Below are 25,206 nucleotides of genomic sequence, written 5' to 3' on the forward strand. Positions count from 1 at the left end.
ACCACATGCATTATGAGTCACACTAGAGGTCACAGGAATATCCAGGAGGGTCTGGCCAGGCTCCCTCTACTGGGGAAGTAGGTGGAAGCCACCCCTGTCTGCACACCATAGGAGGTACCCATTCCTGGCTGCTCCAAGGCAGCCTTCCTTAATCCCAAACAGAGGAGCAAACTCAGTGTGTGGGCCCTACAAGTAGTTGCTATATCCTGAAAAGAAGCTGACGAGGGCCAGAACTGTCCTCAAGGCTGTCTTGAGTCAGGTTCTGCCAGGTGATGGACTTCCTTTCCCCAAGACAAGGTCTGTCCTAAGCCCTCTAGGAGGCACTGGCGCATGAGGAACTTGTCAGTCAGAGGGGGCCATGGCTCAGTCTGTACCCCTGTTCACTCCTGAGCTGCAAGGTGCAGAGAGCCTGGAAGACCCTATGAGCCACCTTGTGAGCTGAAATGGGTCAAGAGAAGGAGACCCTTTCAGTCCTCCTTCTGAAGGAGGAGGGGGATGAGAAGAGACAGGAAGCCACAGAGAGAGAATGGTGATTGCCAGCTGTGGGACAGGACCCCACAGGTTGGCACGTCTGAGCATGTGTGAGCAGGTAAGCTCACTAGTGTGGCCACCGCCAGAGGAATGGAGCAAAGACTTTGCCCTGGGAATGGAGGTGGGAGAGGAGGCTCTGGTTCCACTGTGGCGGGCAGCTGAGCTCCTTTTCTCCTTTGGCCTCCATGCTATCAAACTCTAACTCCTTGGGGAGTGGGTGGAGGTGAAAGACATGAGCATAGGTCTTCCCTTATGACATCCACAAAGGTTCTGGGTTCTAGCTTCCCTCTAGGAGCCTTCTGGGTCACCCTAGAAGTTTCCACCTTCCATACCCCTTTGCTGTTATCTCTTGGCCACTCAGGAGCTTCAAAGAGGCTCTCAGGATGCAACAGAGGGGAAGATGGGATGTTTCGTTCCCCAGCCCAGAGTGTCTGCCCACCCAAAGGCACACTTCCCATGGGGCCTCTGGGCTCTTACCAGTACTGTGGTGACGATGAGCGACCTGTTGGTCAGGGAGTCAGTCACGTTAGGACCTCGGCCTTTGGCAACCTCGGTGATGTTGAGCCCATCGGCAGGGCTCCACACCCCAACCTGGAGGGACAGACAGATGGAAGATAGCCACCAAGTCCTCAGTCCACCCTTCTTTTCTCACACCTGTGGTACCACCGCCATCACTGTCATTGCCTCTATGTTTGGAAAACATCTGGGGAACAGAGCAGATCCCGAGTAGCGGCTGCCTGGGGACACCCTCTAGAAAGGTTTGCTCACTTTGGGGTTTGGCTCTAGTGGCAAATGCCTCCCAAAGCCAGGATAGTCTGGAACAAGGGCAGATGCCACCTATGTGTGAGGACTGAGCAAAGGAGGAGCCCAGTGGTACGCAGGCAGGCAAGCGGGGCAGGAGACTGGCTATTGAAGCTGTTTTAAGGGGTGGCAGCATCAAGAGGGTGAATGTTGCTAGGGGCCTTGAATGCGGCTGGGGGCTTGCAGGCAATTTGCTTTGTGGTTTTACTTCTAAAGATGACAAATACCGTGGCTATGATGGCCAAAATCCCCCCACCCCCCCATCCCCGCTGCCCCCAGTGTCCTTATTAATATTGGGTCTGAGGCTGGAAGGAGGAAAGGAAAGGTCAATTGATAAATCATCCTAAAACCTTAGGCCTCTTGAAAGTCCTTTCTGCCCAGCTCTTCAGTTCTCCAGTGTAGAACTGCAGCTTGGCCTTTTTCTCTCAGGAAGCCTCCAGCATGCCTATTCTGCCCTTGGCTCAGTTGGGGGATACGAAGGGAACTTAAATCAATTAAACAGAAGAGGCTGAATGCAAACATCCCATTCAGAGGGCTGTGCAAAGCAGATAGCAGGGAGATATGTAATTATGCTTGGGTAATTCCGCCTTAATCCTCCCAAAGCCACCGGCTGGAGCTGGCTGGATCAGCTATGACCCAGCTTAGCAAACAGAAGTGGTGATAGGAGAGGCAGAGTGGCTGTGCTGGGGCTCAGCACCCTCTCAGGGCCAATCACTGCCTGTGTAGACCACCAGGGCCACCAGAACAGGAGACTGGCAGGCTACTAAAGAAGCTCGTTCCTTAAATGGGGCAAGCTTGGTGTTGAGGTGCCAAGCAGAGAGCTGGGTACAGAAAGTACTCAGCAAACATCTGCCTGATGGTGCATGATCCCTTGCCCTGGCAAGCTCTACTGAGTCCCAACTTGTGCTGGTGGACACCAGATGCTATGGAGAAGGAAGATCAAGACCAAGGAAGCTCACTGCTCATAATTACAGGGTGACTGCAAACAGGAGCCCCTGGTGGGCACGCCGCAGGCCAACCTATGTTCAGGGTTAATAGTTTTTATTGAATATTCAGTACAGTTAATTTGTACAAGCCACAAGGAGGGCTATTAGGAGAAGCATGTTGCAGGTGGGCTTAGAAGGAGGGAGCGCTAGGGTGGGTGATCAATTATTGATGCCTGACAAAGGTGCAGGATAGAATGTGGTATCATGTGTGCCATCCCTAGAATTTGGGCTATCTTCAGAGATAAGAGTGGTAGCTTGAGAAAGCAGAAATGACAGCTGCTTAAGTGAATACTGCATCCTCTGCTGTGCAGGGAAGACAGTCTGTTCACCACTGCAAGGGTCTAAGTGGAACCTGGAGGTTGGCTGGTAAGAACTCAGGGAGTTGGCGCAGGACTAGACTATTGTCCCTGATGGTCTGAGGGTTGGAGTCACAGTCCCATCCCTTAGGGACTGCTGTGATTTGACACGAGTAGTTATAGAGGGATGGTGAGGATTTCTTGATCGTCTCTCCCCCACACAGAGGCCCCTGTAAGTTGGAAAACCGTGGCCACAGGTGTGCTGGGGCCAGAACTGGGATTGGGAGCAGATTAGTTTGGGATCCGCCCCTACCTGCCCCCAAGCTGTGCCTGGGGAAGCCCCATTGGTGAGCTGGAGAGCTCAGGAGTGAGATGGAAGTCAGGATGAGGCGTTAGAGCCAGGGCATGAAGGGGGAAGAGGAAAGGAATGGACCCTGATGCTCAGCATGGTCCTAGGGGCCTCTGCCACCTCCTGGCCTCTGCCACATCTTACACATACCACACTGTAGGGGCATAGAGGAGCCCAGGAGACTCCCAGGGAACAATTGCTAGGTAAGGGAAAGCTGCAGCTGAGCCCCTTACCCCGCCAGATCCCAAGAGATGCTGAGAACTGGGGGTGCACGTTAAACCTTTCTTCTTGGCCCAGCACCATGACTTTCAACAGCACAGGCTGACGGTTCCCAGGAGCTTGCATGGGCCCCTGTAACCTCAGTGACACCTGCTGTGTGTGTCAGAAGGAAGCCCCCGGCTTTGCTTTCCTCTGGAATCAGAGGCCTTAGAAGGTGGGGGGCAGAGAAGCTTAGAATCCTTGTGGTTCAGCTTTTCTCTGAGGGTGAGAATCTCCTCCCATCTCCCAGTAGGAAATGGAGGAGCAATTGTCCCATCTTTGCTTAAATGTATCTGGTGACAACGAGATTTCGATTCCCTAGGCAACTGACCCCCTAGGGATGAGAGCATCTCTCTTACCCAAGGACATATCTGCCCCTCTGCCCCTGAGCCTTTTATTATGTTTGCTGGGTTAGGCATCTTTGATGGGCCTGGCTCACAGACTGATGGATTGGGTGTCAACTGTAGGCTGACCACGATACTGAGTACTCCTCAGGGCCTCAAGGTCTCTTGCTGGGCCCTTTGGTCCCCAAGGGGCCACACTGGGTCATGCTGGATCTCAAGAGGGTGACTTTCTTGGCCCAGCCCTCTGGCTTGGGGGTCTCGGTCTAGGGCCCGCTGGAGGAGGGTGGTTTATGACATCCCATCCCTTCTGCTGGTCTCCCCCAAGTTCACACACCTTCTCCAGGCCGTCCTCCTTCAAGCTGATGATGTCCAGATCAAAATCTGTCCTCAAGCCACTGGTTTTATTGAAAACAATCCGTCCAGTTAATCCTTCCCATTGAGCCTGTGAAGGGGAGAGGGCAGAGTGGCAATTCCTCGGGCTCATAAATCATCATTCGGTACAACTGTACAATGCTTCATTTTAATTACTCCTTGCACTGATACTGTTCCCCCACGACCATGATTAATTAATAATCACCTCCATCATTGCTCGGGCTGCGGTGCGAGCCAGCGATTTCCATAAATTCTATTATGCTCTTTAGCCAGCCTTACATTTGCACCTTCTCGTGTACAACATCGATCTTGGATGCGCTCAAATGAGGCCCCGCCTGAAGCCATGGGAAAGTGGGGGGCTGGTTCAAATCCCTGATGGGGGGGGGGTAGGGAGGCAGATGGGCAGAGCAGGGGCAGGTGAGACCTGCTGAGAGGTAGAAACATCCAAGGAACCAGGTGACTGGAATAAATCTAGGTACTTGGAGCAGACCTCAGAGAGGTAGAGGAGATGGAGAAGGTAAACCCCCTCCCCCCCGCACACACATACCTCCTGCCCCTTTGTTCTAGCTCCATGTATGCCATGGGCAAGAACTCTGGGGTCAAAAAGAATGCTAGATCCAAATACAGTTAATTAACTGTGTGACTTAGAATACTCTATATCTCTGCCTCAGTTTCCTTACCTCTAAAATGAAACTAATAACCGTTCCCATCTTAGTCATGCTGTGACCAAACAGTTGCCCACATGACTAGATAACTCTCCTCTAAACTCTGTCTTCCCTGTGGTCTAGAGCTTTAACTCCATAGGCCACGATTACACTGTTCCTGTCACGTGACCTCGCAGCCGCCTGGGGTGGTAGCCCGGTGAGGAATGGGATTCCCATTTTACGGCAGCAGAAGCTACAGGGAGAGGGAGCTGGGAATCATTCGAGCTCATACAGGGCACAAGGGGCAGAGCCAAGCTAAAGCTCCAATCTCAGAACCATAACCTTCAGCCTGGACCCAGTTCCCTTCTCTTTGTCCTCTCCAGAGACTTAAGATGGCAGCCAGTTTGCAGTTCAACACCTAGACTGAGTTTGAGAGAACAAATCCTACAAGACCTGGAGTCCGGGGGACTGAAGGTGGGCTTGAGAACACCAAGAAGGGAGGAAAAATTGGGGCCGCACAGACCTGAGCCAATGGGGGCAGGGAGGGAGAAAGTCATCCAGAGAAGAGGTCAGAGGTAGCTGATGGTCTGAATGCTGGGAAGCTGGTTGGGTGCTAGCTTTGCAACCCTGGGAGGTTTCTACTCTGCACTGGGGTCAGGCTCTGACCCTGTCCCTTCCCCCCCCCCCCCGCCCCCAGGCACTCATTCACAATTTCTCTAGTCTCCAGGTCCCGAGGCTCATCTACAGATCCCAACAACAGCTTTCAGGCAGTCTCCAAGCAATGGGGGCAGCTCTGAAGCCCTACTGTAAGGGGATGGACAAATAGGCACTCAACTCAGGCCACAGATCCAACCCCTGGAGGCATGGCGGAGTGGGGCGGGGGGTGGGGGGGTGGGGTGCTGTCAAACAAAAGAGACCAGAACTCAGACTTTGTACAAGTCAACTCAGTGGTCTGCATGACAGGAAGGGACAGGTGACCCACTCCACAGTGCTCAGAGAGGAGGATAATGCTGCCTGCACCATCTCCACTAAGGTGTGGATTGGCTTAGATGAATGTGGCTTCTCCCCTGGGAGCTCTGGGAGGGGTGCACAGATCACAGGGCTATTACCCTCCCCCGCAGGAGCTCACTGAGTCCTCACTGTGTTCCTGCAGGGTGGGCCTCATCACTGCCCCCCACCCCCACATTTCACCCATGTGATTACTGAGGCTCCCAGAGGGACAGGAGGATGCAGGCCTTGGGGAGGGCAGGGTGGAGGAGGCTACATTCTTTCCCGGCAGCTTGGGTGGGGCGGGGGGCAGGCTCAGGACCCAAGGTACACCCAAGAAAGCCTATGGGGATCCCGGAAGTGGGGGTCCAGGATTAAGTGATGCATGGGAGAAGGTGAAGAGCTCCATTTATGACTTCACAGGGAGGCCCAGCTTCCCTCAAGCCTGTTCCCTAGCCCCTCTGCCTTCTCCCCTGCAGCCCCCCACGCCCTCAGGCTACCCGCTGGCCCCAGGGAAATCACAGCAGGTGCCTTGCAACCTGGGCTTGCTCCTCCAGAGGAGGGCCTCTTCCTTGTCAGCTACAGAGGAATGAAATGCCAGCAGGTGCTGCCCATCCGTGGGTGGGTGGGCTGGGGCAGGGCAGGCAGGCACAGCAGCTCCTCCCCGTGACATTTCTCAGCCTGCCCGCCCCCTCCAGCCACAGCTCAGGACTCGCCAAATGAAAGATGCTTCACACGCTCTGAACTCCGGCCTGGTATTTTCCAGCTCCTCTCAGAAATGCCAAGTCTTTAAAATGATTTACTGTCACGCAGCCAGATGGGGAGACAGGCAACTGGAAAATGGTCCAGGGGCCAGGATGGAGGGCTGTGTGCTGGGCTCCTCAGGGTGCCTGGGTTCCGGTCTTGGCCAGCTAGTGGACTGTAAGCAAGCCATGTGGCTGCTCTGACGGGGACTGATGAATGTTTCTCAAAGGGGTCCTTTAGGGATGTGAGGAGCCAGCGGTCCCAACCCCAATCTAGGCTTCTCAACTGGGGAGAGGGGGTAATGGGTCTCCCTTTTCTATGATGGGCCACGGCAAATATGCTTCCCTCAGGGATTCATGGGTGACTCTCTTGAACTTCCAGGGGTGAGGGGTAGATGAAGAGAGGGTCCTTGAACAATGTGGCTAGGGGACCCTCTGTTGAAACCCACCCCCAAGTAGGAAGTCACAGTGTTGTTAGAGCCAATGATGGAAATAGCAGGGACAGTCACCATGCTGTTCCACACCAGCTGTGCCAACCACCATTGCCATGTATCCTGGGTCCTATAGCCCCCTCCCTCCTCATCCATCCCTGTCAGAGGTGTGCTAGGACCCTTGCTGCAGATGGGGGGGGGCACTGAGGCACAGTAGAGAAGCTGGGTCTCAGTGCTCCTTCCCCAAGATCAAGCAATGGTCATGAGACTACTCTGGCATTAGGGGCTGTGGATATGACCTAGTGGTAGTAGAGTGCTTGCCTCATATACATGAATTCGATTCCCCAGCACCACATATACAGAAAATGACCAGAAGGGGTGCTGTGGCTCAAGTGCAAAAAGAAGCCAGGGACAGTGCTCAGACCCTGAGTCCAAGGCCCAGGACTGGCAAATAAAAAAGAAAAAAAGAGAGAGAGACTACTCTGGAAGTGGACAATGTGCTTCCAACACTGGACTTCCTTGGAAGCTGTGATGGGCTGAGTGAGAAGGGACTGTCGTGGTCCTACACCAAGACATCAGAGGATGCTAGAACCCCTTCTAGGACAGAAAAGTAAGAGTTAAGCCTGCACATCTCCCTCCTAGGGGCAAGGAGGTAGCATCTTCCAGGTAAGGAAATTCACTCTGCACTGGGGTCAGGCTCTGACAGGTCGGAGACCTCTGGTGACTTGTCTTACAGCTACACAGCTGAGGAGAGGAAAAGACACAATCCAAAGTACTGCATTATATCCACATTCTTCTGAACACTGCTGCTGTATGCAGAAGGAGTTGTTCTTTGCCTTAGCCCAAAGCAATAACCATGAACTTGGGACTTAGGAAACCCGCTTGCCCTGAGGGAGAAGCATTCGCTTTGCACAGGCACCTTTCCTTTGCGTCTGGGGTTTATAACCACAATGGGCAGAGTCCATGGAGGCTTTCTTCCTCCCTCCCAGGTCGTGAGCTCTGCGTGCATGACTTTTGTCTCAGTCACCCAGGGTGGGCGGTGGCACACAGAGCTCAGTCCTGACACCCAGCATCCTACAGCCAGCAGCTGCTGAGTAAATGAGAGGAGGCAGCTGGCTAGCTCCCATGCTGTCACAGCCCCCCTGCAGGCTTCCCTAAACACCCCTGCTGCTGCAGCTGCCCTACTACCCCTGCATAGCTCTGTCTAGATCTCATCCTCTACAGCTTTTGCCTTCCCCACCCCACACCTGGGTTTACTGCACTTGACCCTGATCAGGCCCTGTGCCTGGGACTCTGCATGGAGCTCAACACTTTGTCTTCCTCACAACCCTTTGAGGTGAGCAGTGTCATGATCTTGAGCTGAGGACCAGAGCATTAGTCATCTCACCCCAAGTCACACTTCCAGCTGCACTGGAGACGGTATGCAAGCCCACGCCTCAGTTTCCCTGACCTGCATACTGCGAACTGCATACTGCGAACTAACGCTGCTGTACAAAGGTTACAAAGTTGATGAGAGATGGGAATCCTTGGAAACTGCTAACTGCTTTGTTACATGGCAACTCCTTTGTGCAACTACTTCAAAGAAAATAAAAGAAGGAGGGAGGGAGGGAGGGAGGGAAGAAGGAAGGAAGGAAGGAAGGAAGGAAGGAAGGAAGGAAGGAAGGAAGGAAGGAAGGAAGGAAGGAAGGAGAAAGAACACACTAGCAGCAAGCCAGGCCTCAAGCTCCCGGTTCCCTCTGAAATGAGCTCCACAGCAGAACTTCCAGTTACTGGGAGAGCAGGAGTCTAGTAAGGATCTTTCTGGGAAGCTGGCTGATGGGGAGAATATGAGTTTGTAGGATGGATGGTAACTTACTGGGTCACCTTGCTGCACTAAGCACTTTCTTTATGGCACCCCGATTCATCTTCAGAGTTCTGCATGAAGTAGGTACGCACATGCACTCCACACCCCCATTTTGCAGATGAGGGACCTGAGGCTCAGCCAGTTTCGCTAGCTTGTTCCAGGCCACACAGGAAGCCAGCAGAGACCTCTATCTGTTGTACTCTGAGCCCCATGCCATTGGCCTAACACCATGCTGACCACCAATGAGCACCTGCCACACACCAAGGACTCTGGTCCCATCAAGCCCATGCCACCCGAAGAAATGGAAGATCAGAGCTCAAGTACACATCCTTCTGTCTGTGTGACTCCCACAGGGCTGACCTCACATCTAAGGCTGGATCCAGTGCCGCTGCTACAGAGCACTGGCAGCCCCCCTGAGGGGCCCTGGTGGGACAGTGGAACTCACTCACCTCCTTGATGAAGTTCATGAAGCGGCCGCCAAAGCGCCAGGCCTTGTGCCGATGGCACTGCAGGGAGTTCACGGTCATCTGGGGTGCCCGCTGGTAGCACACAGACACGATGTGGACGGCGTCATACAGCAAGGCTGCGTCGGTCTGTAGGGAAGGCCCAGGGGGCTGTCTGAGAGTGGCGCACCCTGCTGTCTCCCCTTCTCCCACTACAAAGTAGTGGTGTCTTGGTGAGGGAAAAGGCCCAGAAGCCCCGCAGTACCCCTTTCTCTTCCCCTGGAGAGATGCCAGGCTGGGGACTCTGCTAGTCTGTAGATGTCTCCAGGATCACCCCAAGATTAGGCTTTCTTCTATAGCCTCCTGCTGTACCCATGTCCTCTCCGTTTCTATCTCCGTCACCCTCACACCTGTAGTCCCAGGACCCCCTGGTCTTATCCCAGTTCTCTGTAACTATCTATGCACCTGTATGCCCACCAGAGAGGGCCCTTGGGATGGGGACTGGTTGGCTTCATTTTTTCATCCCTTACCCTCTAACCCAGCCAGGGTCTTGGGCATAGGAGATTTGCTTCTGGATGGTTTTAGGGAGTTGTGGGAGGGAAAAGGAAAAAAAAATGGGAGGAAGAAAAAAAGAAGGAAAGAAGGAAGGGAGGGAAGAAGGAAGGAAGAGAGGGAAGGAGGGAGGAAAGAACTATGAAAAGAAAGGAAGAGAGCAAAGGCCAGAAGAAGAAAGAAAAGGAAAAAGGAAGAGAGGGAGGAGAGAAGAGGGGAAAACAGGAAGGAAGAAAGGGAGGAAGGAAAGAAGGGAGGAAGGAAGAAAGAAGGGAGGGAGGGAGAGAGGAAGCGAGGGATAAGGAAGAGCCTCTGGGGTCCCACTGCCTGGCTGCTCACTGTACCATCATCACTCCATCCAACAGGCCGGACTCTGCCCGGGGAGCCGCCTGCAACCGCTCCATGGACCACTTCTCCACGATGGCCGACACGTGGGGGTTATCCACGTTGAGGATGCGGAACCCCGTCAGGTTCACCCCTGAGTAGCGGTAGGGCTCCAGGTCTAGCGCATAGAGATCCTGGAGAGAGAATGCTCTATAAATCAAGAGGTGGTGTTGCTACGAGTTCCAGCCCCCCTCCAGTGGGACCCCCTCAAGACCCACAGCTCCCTGCAGAGGTCTGTGGGAGGTAACAGGAGCACCTACAACCACACTAGACTTCCTCACTCTGTCCCCCAGAAACAGAAAACAATCAACCTGTCACCTGTGGCCAGGTCATGTCCAGCTAGGTCAGTGAGAAGTCCCTAGCCCACAGTCCAGGAAGAGAGGGTCTTAATGCCCGGACAGTGCAGGTTCAGCTCCTCTGTAGCTCCAGCCCAGGAGTCTGGGATTAGGAAGGGAAGGAGCCCAGGAGGAAAGGCATGGAGCAGGGGAGGGGGTTGGAGAGAAGAGGCCAGTTTCCCCTAAACTGAGAAGAGATGGCAGGGCTGGAGGTGGGCGAGACAGTGGTCAGAGGAACAATGCAAGGCTCCACCCCTAACTCAGAAATAAGCAAAGGGATGTAGCATGTTCTTTCAGTAGGAATGAGATACCTACTTCCCCAGAATGCACTGGGTTAGACTCTGAGGTTAGCTACTTGGTAAAGGCCTAGACTCCAAGCTAACAGAGAGAACTGTGCCCTACAGAGAAGATCAGTCCCAAGGTTGTAGTTTTACTAGTTTCCAGGCTAATCTGTTTTGTATCTGCCCTAATTGTCTTATTCTACATTTCCCTTGTCCCCCTATTGAAAATACCCAAGAAACATACAGCTCCTAGAGTGTGAGCTCCTCCAGGAAGCCTCTGGATTACTATTCTCCATGTGCACTGCAGGGTGGGCCAAGGGTGCCTTGGCTCTTTCTCTGGGACTGCTAGGCTTTCAGCACACTGCTGACGACCTGAGTCTGGGTGTGTCTCTCTGTAAGCCCCTGAGTACTCCTGGCCCCCACTGAGGACAGAATGGTCAGCTGGTTCAATAGCTCCCTGGGGTGCTTAACATTTTCCTCTTCCCTGGTGGAGGGTGGGAGCTCTCTATGGGGCTGGAAGTTGAGCATGGCTTGGCGAATTGCCTGAAGTGGAGCATTAGACCCTTGAGGGGTCTGCTTCGGGAGCCAAGCCCAATCAGAGATCTTCCTCAAAACAACTCCAAAGGCAGTTCAAGTTTAGGGCCTGAGCTGAACCGCCGAGGCCAAGGAAGAGAAGCCAAAATCTGCCCACCCTTCTTGGCATGGGTCTCATCTTGCCCACAGCCCCCGTGACTCAGTTTACCTTCCTCTAGGACCAGAGGCCAATGTGACTGAGTGTGAAGCGTGACATCTCCAACTGGGAGGGGTTTGGGTGCTGGCAAAGCCGCCCTTTGTCTCTGGACACAGCATTTGGTCCATTGAGAGTGTCGGCTTCCTGATGGGGTAGCAGGACTGGGCGGTTACTTTCCTCCTTGTTGCCCTTCAGCAGGGCTTCGCTGCAAAGGGTGGCCTTATGGCACAGAATGTCCATCTGCCCCTGTGACATGATGGCAGGGACAACAAGGAGCTGGTGAAGAGGCCTCTGTCCAACTCTATTTTTTTTTTTTTTGATCCAAACTGCCCTGGGCCAAGACCCTAAGTACTGTACACAGAGAACTGTGGGCAACTTAGCTGCTTGGCAAAAAGTTGCATTTCTGATGCCAAATGTTGACACACTGAATTCAGTATCGACCAGGGACCTTTTAGAAACATTCAGCATAACATAATAGACTAATTCATTAGCACCCCATGGGTCTGAATGAGTAGGAGCTGAAGCTCGGAAAACATCGCCTTAAGGAATGACAGATGAAAATATCTTTCCCATGATATAACTGTTATTGCTGGGAAGTGGCATTAATTGTGATTGCTTATCTATTAATTTATTATAATTCTTTTCTCACCTCCAGGCTTTTACCTACACATGGCATGTGCCAGGGCCTCAGCTGGGCCTGATTAACGCGGGGTTATCTGGGAATGGCTCAGAGCTGGCTGGGACAGATAATGGCAGCTGGGGTAATTAAAATGTCTTCTGTGTGGGTGAAGCAAGTTGGGAGAATTTTTTAGAGGCAAAGTATTGGTGACATGGGTTTCCTTTAGGAAAGGAGGTGAATGCCAAGTGTCACTGCTCTTCCCAATACGGCCACAAATGACCAATGGGCACCAAGAGGAACACAAGGTCCCAAGTCAATGGGGCTAGAAAGAGGCTCCTGAAGCTGGAGCAAACATGGCCAGGAAAGAGGGCTCAGGGGAACACTGTGGATGACCTGGCACTCAAGGGGTTGCAGGGGAAAATCTGGGAGACCCACCCAACACACACAATGGATTTCCCATCAAAGTTTCTTGCATTGCTGGGGCTATGTGTGCCTGGAAGGGCCTATTCTTCTGACCCTCAGCGAGGCATGGGGAGGAAAGGCAGTCAGTCTCAACAGCCATGGGCAAGGCTTAGAGTCAGGAGGCCAGGTCTCCTCCCCCGATCTGCTATGAGATTCAGGATAAGCCACACATCTCCTGATACCAGTTCCTCCATCCGTCAATGGGGAGCTCAAACTCTGTCCTGTTGGCTTTGAAGGGGTGCACGTGGAAACCAGTGAAGTGTGGGCACTGCAGGGACTTGCTAAGGTGCTGTGCCCCCTATTAGTCTTGATGACCATACCTAGACATCATGGCCAGGCATTGTGAGGAATCCACCAGCCTAAAAAGGTCAAGGATCAAGGAGTGTAGTACAGAAACTTCCAGCTTGACAGGTTTCAGCACCACACTTTGGAGCTGCCTAGCTGGGGAAACACCACCTCCTCTCCTTCCTGCCAACTCATCTCTCTGAATCTTGGTTTCTACTTCTCTAGAAACTGGGAGAGTTATAGCTGCCTTGAAGAGCTGGGATAGGGTATTGTGAGCACAGGTAACGCAAGCAGGAATTCTTTAATTACACACAGTGCTCAGTGCCAAGCATCGTTCTGAGCACCTTACCTACATTGATGCATTAACTATTCATCCTGACATCCTATAAATAATGCTGCTATTGTCATCATTTTATAGATGAGACCCAGAGAGGGTAACTCCTCTGAGGGAGTAAAGAGTCTCAATCCTAATCAGACAGTCTGGCACAAACGGTGGTCTGAACCGGTTGCTGCCCTGAGGATGTGTTGACAATTTAGCTGATTATGTTCTACTTTGTTTTGCAATCTTTCATTCATTCATTCACCCATTAATAAGCACCTGCTGTGTGTGCCAGGCGCTACTTACACCCTGGAGACAGAGGTTCCTGCAAATGTGAATGGAGCTTTTCCAGCTTTCCAATACGCGTTCCATACTGGACCTATTTCTATTTGCCCTTTCACCCAAATGCCTCGCTCAGAGCCTGGGGCTTTAGGGAGTGCTGGATAAATTAATAAATTAATGACTGGATCAAAGAAAAGTCAGAGAGATCAACAGTGTCTGGGGCTAGAAGAAGGCTCTGGGGTGCTAGGATCCTTTCTCCTTCCATCTTGACCCTAGTGGACAATGGCATTAGTGTGGAGGGTGCTGGGGTCACTGGGGTGCTGCTGCCTTCTCCAGGGTCTTGTCAGGAACCTGATGGCCTCATTTCAAGCTCCCAGGAATGTTCCAGGATATTGCACAGTGGAAAGAACTCAGTGAGGATGGGCAGAGACCCAGAAGGGACTCAGGAGGTAGATGATTGACCTCTGCCCCTAGCTCCTAAGGTCCTTTTCTTCTCAGGTAGCTCCTGGCCATGTGGCTGCCAGGTCTGAGCCCCAGGTCAGCCACAGACAGTGTCCTGAGCTCTGCACGGGTACAGGGTGCAGTGGGCAGAGTTGAAGGGAGGGTAAATGTTCCCCAGGTTGGGGGAGGGAGACCTCATTGATAGCGTCTGCCCCATCTGTGCTGTAAACACTCCAGCTATGGCTGACTTCAAGCTATGTCCACACACCATGTTGGAGCTGGGAGGAGATGAAAACAATCCGTTCTCACACTCCAGAGCAAGCTACCACATTGGCCTTTGCTTATCCTGTTCCTTTTCCTGCCTCTGCCTCTGCTTGTCTGTTGTCTCTTTCTCTCTTTTTGTCCCTGCGTCTCTCTCAGGGAACTCCTCTACATCCTTTAAGGCTGTCTGTCCAGGCTGTGAAGGCACAGCCAGCTGCGTAGGGGTCAGACAGAGACATGAAGGCAGAGAGGAAAGCCTCCGTCCTAGTTGTTTGGAAACATTTAGCTCAGTCCACGTACTGGCTAAGGAGCCCAGTGATGCCAATAAACCAGGCTGCCAGGCAGGGCCAACCAGGACTCAGGGACATTCAGTAAGAAGGTAGTCAGAGGCCCATCAACCACCCCAGACCTGGACAGTGGAAAAATCCACCAGGTCTCTAGGGAGGTCAGAGGGTGTCTGGCTCCAGCGTTCATTGATGGAGCCCCTTTGGCACAGAGATGTCTTCATTCTGCTGATCTCAGGCCACAACTAATTATCCTAATGGGCTTAAATGGTCCTAAATGTTCTCAGAGTTTGGACAGAACCCATCTGGAGCCTGCAGGTAGCCGGCCATGCTGACAGTGAGGGGCTGGCTGATTTCAGCATGGATGATACAGGATATAAAGAGGCACTTCCAGATGTTGTCTGAGGGCCTTCGGCAGGAGTAAGGAAGAGAGAGTTGGGAAGTGAGGGTGAGACAAACAATAATAGCTGCTATTTGTATGGCTTTGTCTTGTTTAGCAGCGTACCTGATCTACTTGTTACTCCTCACATCAACCCCAGGAAGTAGAAACCCATTTTGCAGAGGAAGAAACTGAGGCTCAGCAGCTAGATGGCTTAGTCTTAGTGCTCCTAGGCTACTAAACAGGGTAGCTGGTGTTCACATTGCCCTAGAGTGTGTGCCCTTGACCTTAGCATCCTTAAAGGTGGGTAGCTCCTAACATCTTTAAGGCCTTACCTGGGGTCCATACCTATACTCTTCAGAAGGTTGGGGTATCCTGTAGCTATACCAACTGTGCCCAGTAACAGGCTGACCCAGGCCAGGCCCATAAAGCCCTCCACCCAATGGTGTCCCCTTCTCTCCCTCCCCGGGACCCAGAAGTACTTTACCAGAGTGGTGAAGATGAAGTGATAGTACTCAGTCATCATGCCCATAGCCATGGCCTGTAGGAAAGCAGAGAATCAGTCAACAACAGGAAATACTCAGAGGTTCCTCCCTTCACCCAGGGTGAGAACCAGGGTGGGCAAGCTGACCACTCAGAGTAGGACATATTCTGAGACTTCTGAGTAGTGACGATGACTGGCTGGTAGATGGCAGGGATTTAGCACAGGAACATGTAGCAAAGTCACCCAGGACAGACTGAGGGGCAACGTTCAGGGAACTCGGCAAAGATCCCCAGTTCTGCAGAGTGAAGTGGTTCCAGTGGTTTTGGTTCTCAGTCAGCATCTTTGGGCCTGGCTGCCATGCTTAGGGAGATGCTGACAGACTAGCCCAAGCTGTCAGTTCTGTCGGTATCCTGACTCCTGAGACAGGTGCTCCCCTCAGCCTTTGAGGCCTGGTGAGAGGCAGGGATCCTCAAGCCTGAGCCTCTTCCTGAACCCTGAGGCCATCTTGCTTCCTCAGGGCCATGGGACCCCACAGCAGGCCAGAGCTGATGTTTGATAATTACTGTAGACTCTAATGAGGTCTTATGTGTTTTATTGGGAGCCTACAATCTGTGATACAAATGACTAAAATGCATTTTCTACAGCCTTATTGGAAGGCAGGGCCCACACATTGTGTGTGTGTGTGTGTGTGTGTGTGTGTGTGTGTGTGTGTGTGTGTATGCCACAAGGCCCAATACACCTGGAAACTGCAAGCTCAAGGGTAAGACAGGCACCTTGCTGTGCAGACTCTGCCATTCCTGCCGAGTCACAATCCCACACCAGCACCAAGAAGGCTCAGGGGAGACCTGATCTTCACCTCTTTTCGTTCTGTGTTTAGCCAAGCAGAGCATTTCTGTTTTTAATTCCAGAAGTTTTTGAATCTGAGAGACTCGGGAGTAAATTTCCCCTTCCTAGCTGGGTAGCCCTGGCCTTTACTTGCCTCTTGGGTCTCAGTCTCCTCATGGGGCACCTGGGCATGGTAACAGCCCCCTTTCTCAGGGTCAGTGAGAAGTGGCAGGTACCCAGGAGAGTTACTAGTAAACCAAAGCTGAGACTGGCACTGCATGAGGCATGCTGGGAAGAATGGGTGCCCCAGCATGGCTGGCCAGGAGGAAGTGGGTTATAAGACTGCCAGGCAGCATATGTTTCCTTGACTGTGCTATGAAAGACATCCCAGGCCTAGTGCCAGCCGTGTGCTGGGCCTCGGAATCAACTCTGCTTTCCTGTCTCACTGACACCTGAGGAGACTGCACAATGCAGCAGAGCAGGAGCAGGAGGAAAATCTTCTCTTTTAACCTCTATGCACTGGAGCTTCCTCTGAGGGCAGGGGTGCTGGGAATGGAGGTTGGCACTTGGCAAGCCAGCCAATCAGCCTTTGTGGGGCCCAACGGGAGGCTGGGACGGAAGCCCCTCAAGCCCCTGCTCAGCCCCCTTCTTCTGTACCCCAATCCCTACCCCAGCTCCCTGCGTCCTCAATTTGCCCCCTGCACCCCAGTGTCAATGCCTCACAGCACACCTCCTCCAGTCACCAGGGTGGCTTTCCTGGAGGACACGTGATTGCCTTTTACACGAAGCACAGGCTTCAGTCAGCGTGATTTTGGTTTCACTGCGGCTCCCTGGGAGGGGGTTGCAGGCAATTTCACTGTCACTTCCTTGCATGGCTGGCAGGTAGAAACTGGCTCTCACATCTGATATGCCATGCTGACCCCTGTTTGGGCACAAAGGCCCCTCCAGGACCAAGAGCCATTCTTCTCTCCTCCCCCGCCCTGCTGCTGCAGAGCTGGATGGATCGTGTAAGGAGCCTCAGCAGACCTCCCAGTAACCGAAGAATAATCCCAAGTGCCTTAAGATATGGGGGCTTAGTCACTGGTAGAGGTGGTAAGGCCTTCTGGAGGCTGTTCATGACAGCCTAGTACCTCTCAGTACTTTGTACATCCTGGAGTGCTCCCTCCTGCCTGGCTTTGGATGGCCCCAGGCAGCCCACCTGCCACCTGCACTGACGTGGCAGGGAAGGCAGCCTTTACCCAGCGTTCTGTGCCCCTGGTCTGAGCTCCACTCAACTGGAGTGTCAAGTCCAATGAGGAAACAGTCTCAGAGAGGCACAGTGACTCCCAAGGTCACACAGCCAGAAGGAAGAAGCTGAGACCTGGCTAAACTCAGAAAAGGGGAGATGGGAGAAGAGGCCGGCAGATGCCCACCATCCATCCATGGGTCCAGTGCTCACGCACCTGCTTGAGGATCTGGGCTGCCATGGTGTGGCTGCAATCAAAGATAATTCGGAATTCCCGGCCTCGCTTCATCTCCTTGAGCAAGGGGCGTGAGTCGTCAGAGTCAATGGGGAGCTGGCGGATCTTCAGGCGAATGTTGTACCTCGAGGGTGCCATGATGAGCTCCTGCAGCCGGATGAGCCCTGAGAGGCACAGGGCATAAAAGACACACGTGTGTATGCACGCATATACCGCTGCTGACATCCTCTTAGATGAGTGACACCTCCCCACACACCTGTGGTCACAGGGCCTTGACGCGCATGGACACGGCTACGTGGCCCACAGGGCAGTGTGTGTGTGCATGGACACAGTCCCAAGAGCCAGGTGTGAGCACACTCAGGCAGATGTGCACATGTCTGGCCTGCACATGCACACAGAATGAGAGCAGCTATGGGTGCACATGCAAACACATGCGTGTAGCTATGGATAAGACACACACTTGGGTTTAGGCACAAGTGTATCAGTGCAGACAAAGGCCCGTGCACACACAGATACATGTGCACATACAATATGTGGATTCAAAAGTAGGCACAGACCTCAGATCCCCACCAACCACATCCGCTTGCTTCTCTCAACCCAGAATGGGTAGAGACTGATTGAGCCTTGTGAAGCATGGAACAGCATTTCCCCAAAAGTCTCTAGCAAACCAACCCTGTCTCCAATGTATAGTCTCAACTGCATGTGAGTGAACCTCCCGCACTCCTCCAGACTTAATACGACTGCTTCCCCCATGAAGCTTTCCTTTCTTGCTGTATTCAGAATGTGCCTCCCCAGCACCTCTTACACACACATCAGCGTGGTGGTCTTCTCCTTCAGCCTCCTCTGGCCTCCCCTCATTCTCTCATCCTGCTGCTGGCACCTTAGTATGCGGGATGGATTGCCCCAGCACAGGCCTGGCACTTAGGTAGTACTCAACAAAAATTTCCAGAGTTGGATTGACTTACTGTTTTCCTCTCTCCACTCTGCAAAATCTATTTGCCCCTTTGGCATTTTGTAAAACCACTTAATCTGGGGACTTCAAGGGAAAACAGAATGTCACTTCCTGGAGACAAATGGCTTGCTTAGGTCTAATTAATAAGCTCATTTCCGTTCCCATTTTGAGGCATTCTTGTTGACTCCTCTCTGCAAGACTTGGGAGGGAGGCAGCATATTGCTCTCCATAGCCCCCAGCCCCAGCCCACTGAAGGGGAGACTGAGTCAGCAGCCATCCCCTCCCCTGCTACACAGACCCAGCACCTGGTCCTGGCTCACACAGTCACGGAGAGCCACAGCATCCTCACCACACCCTGCCCCCACTAACAGAACTCTCAGCTTCCCTGGAGAAACAACTCCTCTCGTCCCAATTCAGGAGGGATCCATGCCCAGCTCTAGGGTCAACGTATGCGGGCCCCACCCTGGCCAATCAGCACATGCTGTATGACTGGGGTAATAGGACAGAGTTGGTCCTAGCAGTGTGATGCCTGGAATTTGTGCTAGAGAAATAGGTAAGAAGCACCCTTTTTATTTCACTTCAGCTAGGGGGTATATAAATCTGGGGTTACCATCCAGACTTGAGAAAAAGACCAACAGAGCTGATGTCACAGAGGAAAAAGTCTGGAGGATATGCTTGTACCTGATGATGATGCATGACAGTAAAGGTAGCTAAGAAGCCACACCCACTTTCCCCCTTTGTTCTAAAACTAATTTGCAGTGGATGAAAGTTTGCAATTGTTGGGGTTCAGCTTTGGCCTTGAGGGGGAAGGGCATTGAGAGGGCTCCCGAGACGCTGCCCTTCCCCCAGCCCTGGGGAATGTGGAAGCAGGCCACAATTCTCTGGGTCCGGAACCAGAAGAACTGGCTTTGCAACCAGCCCCCAACTTTCTCGCCAGCCCATGTGCCCCCCAGTCTCACGGGCTTTCGCCCCTGGGGTGGCGCTATCCAAGTGACGTTAGCTCATGAGGGGGTCCTATGACAAGCTCGCCAGCCTATCGCCAGCTCTCTGGTCGATGACCCCTTTTCTCGTCGCCATCTACTATATCAGCTGCTAGCCCCTCCCTTATTAAATCAGATTTGCTCTTGAAGCGTCTCCAAGATCCGCGTACGCCTGGCTTTCTTCACGGGTAAGGAGGGAGGTAAAGCGATCTCGTACAGCCGTGTGCACCTGAGGTCTTTCCTGAGCCCCCCACTCCACTCTGGCCTTACCTGCGGGTCAGGTGACCAGGGGAGAGGGTGAGAAAGGGAGCGGTTAGAGTGAAGTAGAGCCTACACCCCCCACGCCAGGGGAGGCAGCCCAAGCCCGGCAGCAATCACTTGATACAGTGCCCCCTACCTGGACAGAGTCCCTCAGTCAGAAAACCCACACCTGAAGCTTTTCAACCACCTCCCCCATTTCTAAGAATAATTTCTTTTATACAGCCTGAGACCCTTTAGCTCTCCTCCCTGTCCCCAGGGCTGAGCCTCAGGAAGGCAATCTCTACTTGTCATTCCATTCTGCTGGGGAGGTTGAGATGCACCCCTATAACTTCTGCCTCCTAAAGAGACCCTCAATCATCTTCACCAAAGCTAGAACATCAAGAACACCCAACACATGGCAAGTCCCAGACCCAGGACTCTGGAGTGATCAAGATCAAACAGATCCTAGGCTGCCCTAACACCAGATTTGATGGTGGATAGAGGTGGGGAGGTGTCAGTTGGCTTTGGCTGAGGGAGGGGCCACAGGTCATCCCCAATCAGACATGCCAACCCACAACCTCCCCACCTATCCAGAAATTCTTGGTCGACCTTTCACACCTGTTACCCAGAGAGTCCCATGGTACACAGCCTGTTCCTACCCATTTGGTTTTAAAAGTCATGCTTAGCATCAGTAGGCATGTGGGCTTTGGAGACCCAGAACATGAGGACAGGGACAGGCTGGATGATGGAGCAGAGGCCACTAGGGGTTTTTTTCAGCCAAGCACATCGCCCCGTGGAATGCACGGTGACCCACATTCTCCAACAGCAGCAAATGTCAGCCCTCCTTCCCATCAGTGTATTCCCAGAGGAGACTGCAGGCTCCTCTCAGCCGACTCGGCAGAGGGCGAAGCTGTTTTGGTTTGCCTGAGATGAGCTCTCCTTCCTGGCTGCCTCTCTAATCAATCCCTCTCAAAATATCTGCAGTGAATCATGGCTGTCGGAACCACGCTTTTTCACTTATGAAGCACTTCTGCATTCGTTACCCTATTTAGCCATCTCCCCAATCCTAGAAGGCATGGGAATGGGGTTCTGCATCATGAAGTCACAGATAAAGAAACCGAGGACCACAGAAGTACAGACCCTTCTATAATTCCACAGCAGGCCACGAAACTGTCTTTGGCTCCTTTTCTCCGCCAAGGGTTTTCTAACCCCCTTCCTTTCACAAGGAGTTTTGTCTTGGTGCGCAGATTACGTTAGGACAGTGGAGACATTGCTTAGCTCAAAAGGCAAACATTGGTTGCCTCCAAAATGAAGTAGATTGAAATGATGACCCAAATGCGTCACCCCTTCCTAATGCAGGCCTTTTGCCATGTCACCTTTCAGGAAGGCCCCGCTAGCCAGCTCAGCCTTATGACTCGTTCTGGCCAGTGGGATATTAGCAGGCTTGAGGTGGGTGGACCCTTGACATAGACTTGTACCCTGGGGTTGTTCTCTTGCCCCTGTGCCACTGTCATGGCAACATGCCTGGTGGAGAAGCAGAGCCAAGTGAGGGTGATGCCCACCACCCAGACAAAGCCAGCCCAAAGAGACCAGCAAGCAGGGGAATGAGGTTGGAGTATCACCTTAGCCAGGCCCAGGATATCGTTGACCTTGCAGACTTGGGAGCTAGATGAATGCTCATCACTGTAAGCACTAAATGTTTGGGGTAGCTTGTTACACAGCTCTTTGTAGAAAGAGCTAATCGAGGCACCCTCTACTGGCATGCAGAGTAAAGTGAGCTTGTATGTGGTGGCAGTGTCCCAAGAAGTGATTCATGAGGGGCCGGAACCAATCTTTGCCAATCCCTTGCACACTTGACAGTGTCTGGGCCCAGGGAACTCTAGGAGACTACCTTCTGGAAGTGGCAGAGATAGGTTTTTCCTCCCCAGGGAGAGGTGGCAGTCACATCCAATTCTTTGGCTTCTAGGTCTTTTCTGCCTGTGGGGAGTGTCATCATGTGAAGAATGATGGTTGGTTGGATGTGCAGCAACTCCATTGTATCTTGGAGGAGAAAGCCAAGAAGGGTGGTGTGGCCATACTGACACAGCAGCCTAACTTTGGGGAGCTGTGAAACCAGCCCTGAAAGACCCAGCTCCAGACTTCTGGTCAGTGAGATAACGAAGCTACTACTGCTTGAGCGAGTCAAGGTGAGCTGTCTGTCACACAGCTCAAACTTCTGGGGACACCATCCCCAAAGAAGATACAGACAGGGCATGCTATTGTGCTCTTCTCACTTCCCCATTCCCCTTCCCTTGGACAGTTCTGATTCTAGGGCATCGTTTCAAGGTTATGTGATTGCTTGAATCCCACCCTGAGTCCCCAGTACCAATGGTCTTTTTGACTGGAGCTTCCTTTCTCATTGACTGCCCTACCTTTATTTAAATGTGTGTGTGTGTGTGTGTGTGTGTGTGTGTGTAAAAATAAAAGCATTGAATTAAACTCTAAATAGTGCAAGAAAAATGGCTGGAGCACTAGTAAGTTGAAGGAATGAAGACACTGTTATCCCATCTGGATTGTTTTTCTTTTTTGAGTAATCATGGTATAGAAGAGTGACACCCAGCCAGAGGTCACTGGTAATTTCAGGCCATTAGAGCTGAGAATCAGGTAACAGGACATGCAGTCAGAGATGAAGGCTTGGAGACCTTAGCTTCCACTTTGACAGGTTCTACTAGCATGGTGCTCATCACAGTGGCACAGCTCCAGTAGGAGCTGAAAAACCTTACTTGAATCCTCTCCCCTTTGGCAGGCTGTTGTCACCATAAACCTGCTATACACACTCCTCACCTCCACTCAGGATGTTCCTTCCATCTGTCATGCCCTCTCCACTCTCCTTGTCCTGTCTTCAAGACCCTCTGTCTCCCTCTGGTCAGTCAGCTCAGCACCAACCAAGGCCGTGGGGCTTTCTCTCTACACGGCACACATACAGTTCTGGCCATGTCTGTCACCCGATTCTTAGCTGATGCCTAGAAAAAAACGCTCACTCTCCTCTAATGTGATTAACTACTCAAAACTTAAAAAAAAATGGAATAACAACATCTTCATTTCTTTGTCCTTATACTCTTTCCTACACTATTTAATTAGAGTTTAATTTGACTTGATTTTTCAATTCAATTCAATCCAATCTAATTCCAGTTCAGTTTAAGCAGAATTTGAAGACATCTACATTGGACCAGGCCCTGTGGTGCCGCCACTGAGAGCTCGTGTTCTGGAAGCAGAAATGGGAAGGTAAGTTCTGGTACAGAAGCACTAGAGGGCCTGGGAGCCCCACAAGTGCCCCTCATGGCAGAGGCTTTGTGCGAGGGGCCCTAAGCATGCGGGAGGCGGGGCTGGAGGTGGCAGACTGCATTCAAGGGTCTCCTGTCTGGTGCTTTGGTATCGCAGCAACTCCAGAAGCCTGAGGAGAATAAACAAGTTTCTGGTGTATTTCCTGAGAGTTTCCTTTGTTACTATTCCCACTCCCCATTAGGAGATAATCAAGAGCCAACACTGAATCACAGGCGGAGAGAGCTGGAGGGCTCTTCCGAGGCTGGATGCTGCCGTGCCTGATGTGTGGGAAGAGCAAGGCTAGATGGGTTAAGTGACTTGCCAAGGTCACTCTCTTAAGAGGCTGGGCTTGGAAACATCTTGGGACTTGAGTCTTTAGAAAGAAAGAAGAAGAACCAGCTCAATGCTAACTAGCGGTACATGCTTTGGACTTAAGTCTTGTAGTCACATGCCAACTCTGACGCCTGTTAGCTGGGTTAACAGTGGGGCGCAAGGGCATGTTTGAGATTTCTTTAGCCTCAGTTTCCTTCTTTTAAATTTACTAATTTCCCTCATTTACTAATTTGCCATTCCTTAAGAATTGCTGTGACATGGATGAAATTAAATGAGATCATCTTGCTGTACTTAGTGTGTGGTGGACACATAGTCATCCTCCCAGTGCCTTAACCACGATCTGTCCCTGGAAAACTGTCCAGCTCTGGGCCTGCCCTGCAAACCGTGGGATCATGACCAAGGATGAGGCGGAGGCTGGCAGCAGCCCTCCTGTCCCCTCTTCTCCCTGATGACAGGCTCTATCAAGCAGCCCTTCGCTCTCTGTGTGTAGCTTCATACAGAAAGCAATGTGAGCTTCTCTGTGCTCCCTGACAATGCAGACTGTGCCAAGAGCCGGGTTTGGTATTCATTCCCCAGCTCCCAGCAATAGATGAGGTCTAAAGGAAAGGCCTACAATGTGCTGCTGGATATGTTAGTGGATATCAGCTCCAGGCCCACACTCAGGGCCCTAGAACTTGAGAGGAATGAGGTAACACACTCTAGTAAGAGTTTTCTAGAAGACAAGTCCCATGCTAGATTTGGAAGCAGGACTGGGCCAGGCAGGTCCCATGCAGAAGAATGGTGGGCAGACTGTGCAGGGCAGGTTCCACTGCACCAGAGGGTCCAGCCTTGGGCCTGTGGCTCAGAGACATCAATGGGAGACTGAGGCCCAAGCCTACTTCTGCAGGTCTGGCCTTGTTTCCATTCATGTGTGTATGTGTGTTGCCAGGGAGCCAGTGCCTGAGTACAGGTAGAGATGCGGGGGGAGGGGGGGGAATGAGAGGGCTGGGTGCAGGTGTGAGGAGGATTCAAAAGCCAACCTTGAGCAAGTGCTAAGAGAGCAGGACATGCACACATGGACTGCCTTTATTCCCTACGGTTTATGAAGAGAATGAAGGGCCCACAGGTGGGAGGGCAGGGATTTCCACCCAGGGGGTTTACCTTCACATGCACGCACTTCCCACCAGGACACGCCAGATGTAAGCTGAGCATGAATGTGCAAGGTGAGCGTGGAGGTATCTGCTGCAGGTGGTATACAAGTTCAGGAAGGTATGAGGACAGGGGTGCATGCTGGCACTGAAGGGAGCAGGGGCGGGGGATGTAGGCAAAAGCAGATCTGAGCACTCCTAAACTGGAGTGGAGGTGAGCACGTGGAATGAGGGGTGAGCTAACCGTGGTGAACTGGGAGGGGATGAGTGAGGTGTGTGAATGGCGGGTGTGCACAGGTGTGAATGGTCATTGCCGTGACTGTTGATGTTGGGGTGCAGGTGTCACTCACAGCCTTTCTCCCCAGAAGCAGCAGTGCAAGGCCAGCATCTGAGCCCGACCCTGGGGCTCTGCCCCGCCTCACCGCTCTCCATCCTGGCTGGTCCTGGCCACTCACCTGTGCTGTCGTCATAGACCACGGTGGCCGACCTCCACTTGAGGTACTGGACCAGGTCGAGGATGGCATGGCTGAGTGAGGCGTAGTCGGGGTAGAGGTTCACGTAGAAGGTGTCCTTGTTGTCCAGTGGGTGGTGCTTCCAGCGCAGCTGGATGTGGGGCACCTCCAGAGCGTTACAGATGGACTGGACCGCATTGGTGCAGGAGCCCTGGGAAGGTCCAAAGATGGCCACCACACCCAGGGCTAGCTGGTCACAGGCTGCAAGAGAAGGGAGGGCAGCACCTATCAGCAAGGGGAAGACACATGGGGAAAACGGCAGGTGGAACTCCCAGAGGACAGATGATGGATGACCCCTCTGAATTCATTTCCTGATCTGAATTATGGGGGACCGACAATCTTTGACCA

At 52.5% G+C, this 25,206-nt stretch overlaps 1 protein-coding gene across 1 annotated transcript in view; it reads right to left on the minus strand.

Annotated features, from left to right (window-relative positions):
- Grik3 (glutamate ionotropic receptor kainate type subunit 3) overlaps nt 1-25,206 on the minus strand; it is a 210,664-nt gene that overhangs the window by 42,844 nt on the left and 142,614 nt on the right. Inside the window, exons 3-9 of the mRNA XM_048350918.1 lie at nt 24,802-25,059; nt 17,394-17,575; nt 15,130-15,183; nt 9,925-10,098; nt 9,035-9,178; nt 3,900-4,007; nt 1,009-1,122 (exon numbers count right to left, since the gene is read on the minus strand). Coding sequence (XP_048206875.1) covers nt 1,009-1,122; nt 3,900-4,007; nt 9,035-9,178; nt 9,925-10,098; nt 15,130-15,183; nt 17,394-17,575; nt 24,802-25,059 — 1,034 coding nt within the window. The remainder of the gene's footprint in view (nt 1-1,008; nt 1,123-3,899; nt 4,008-9,034; nt 9,179-9,924; nt 10,099-15,129; nt 15,184-17,393; nt 17,576-24,801; nt 25,060-25,206) is intronic.

This window comes from Perognathus longimembris, chromosome 7 (genome assembly GCF_023159225.1).
Source record: "Perognathus longimembris pacificus isolate PPM17 chromosome 7, ASM2315922v1, whole genome shotgun sequence".
NCBI lineage: Eukaryota > Metazoa > Chordata > Mammalia > Rodentia > Heteromyidae > Perognathus > Perognathus longimembris.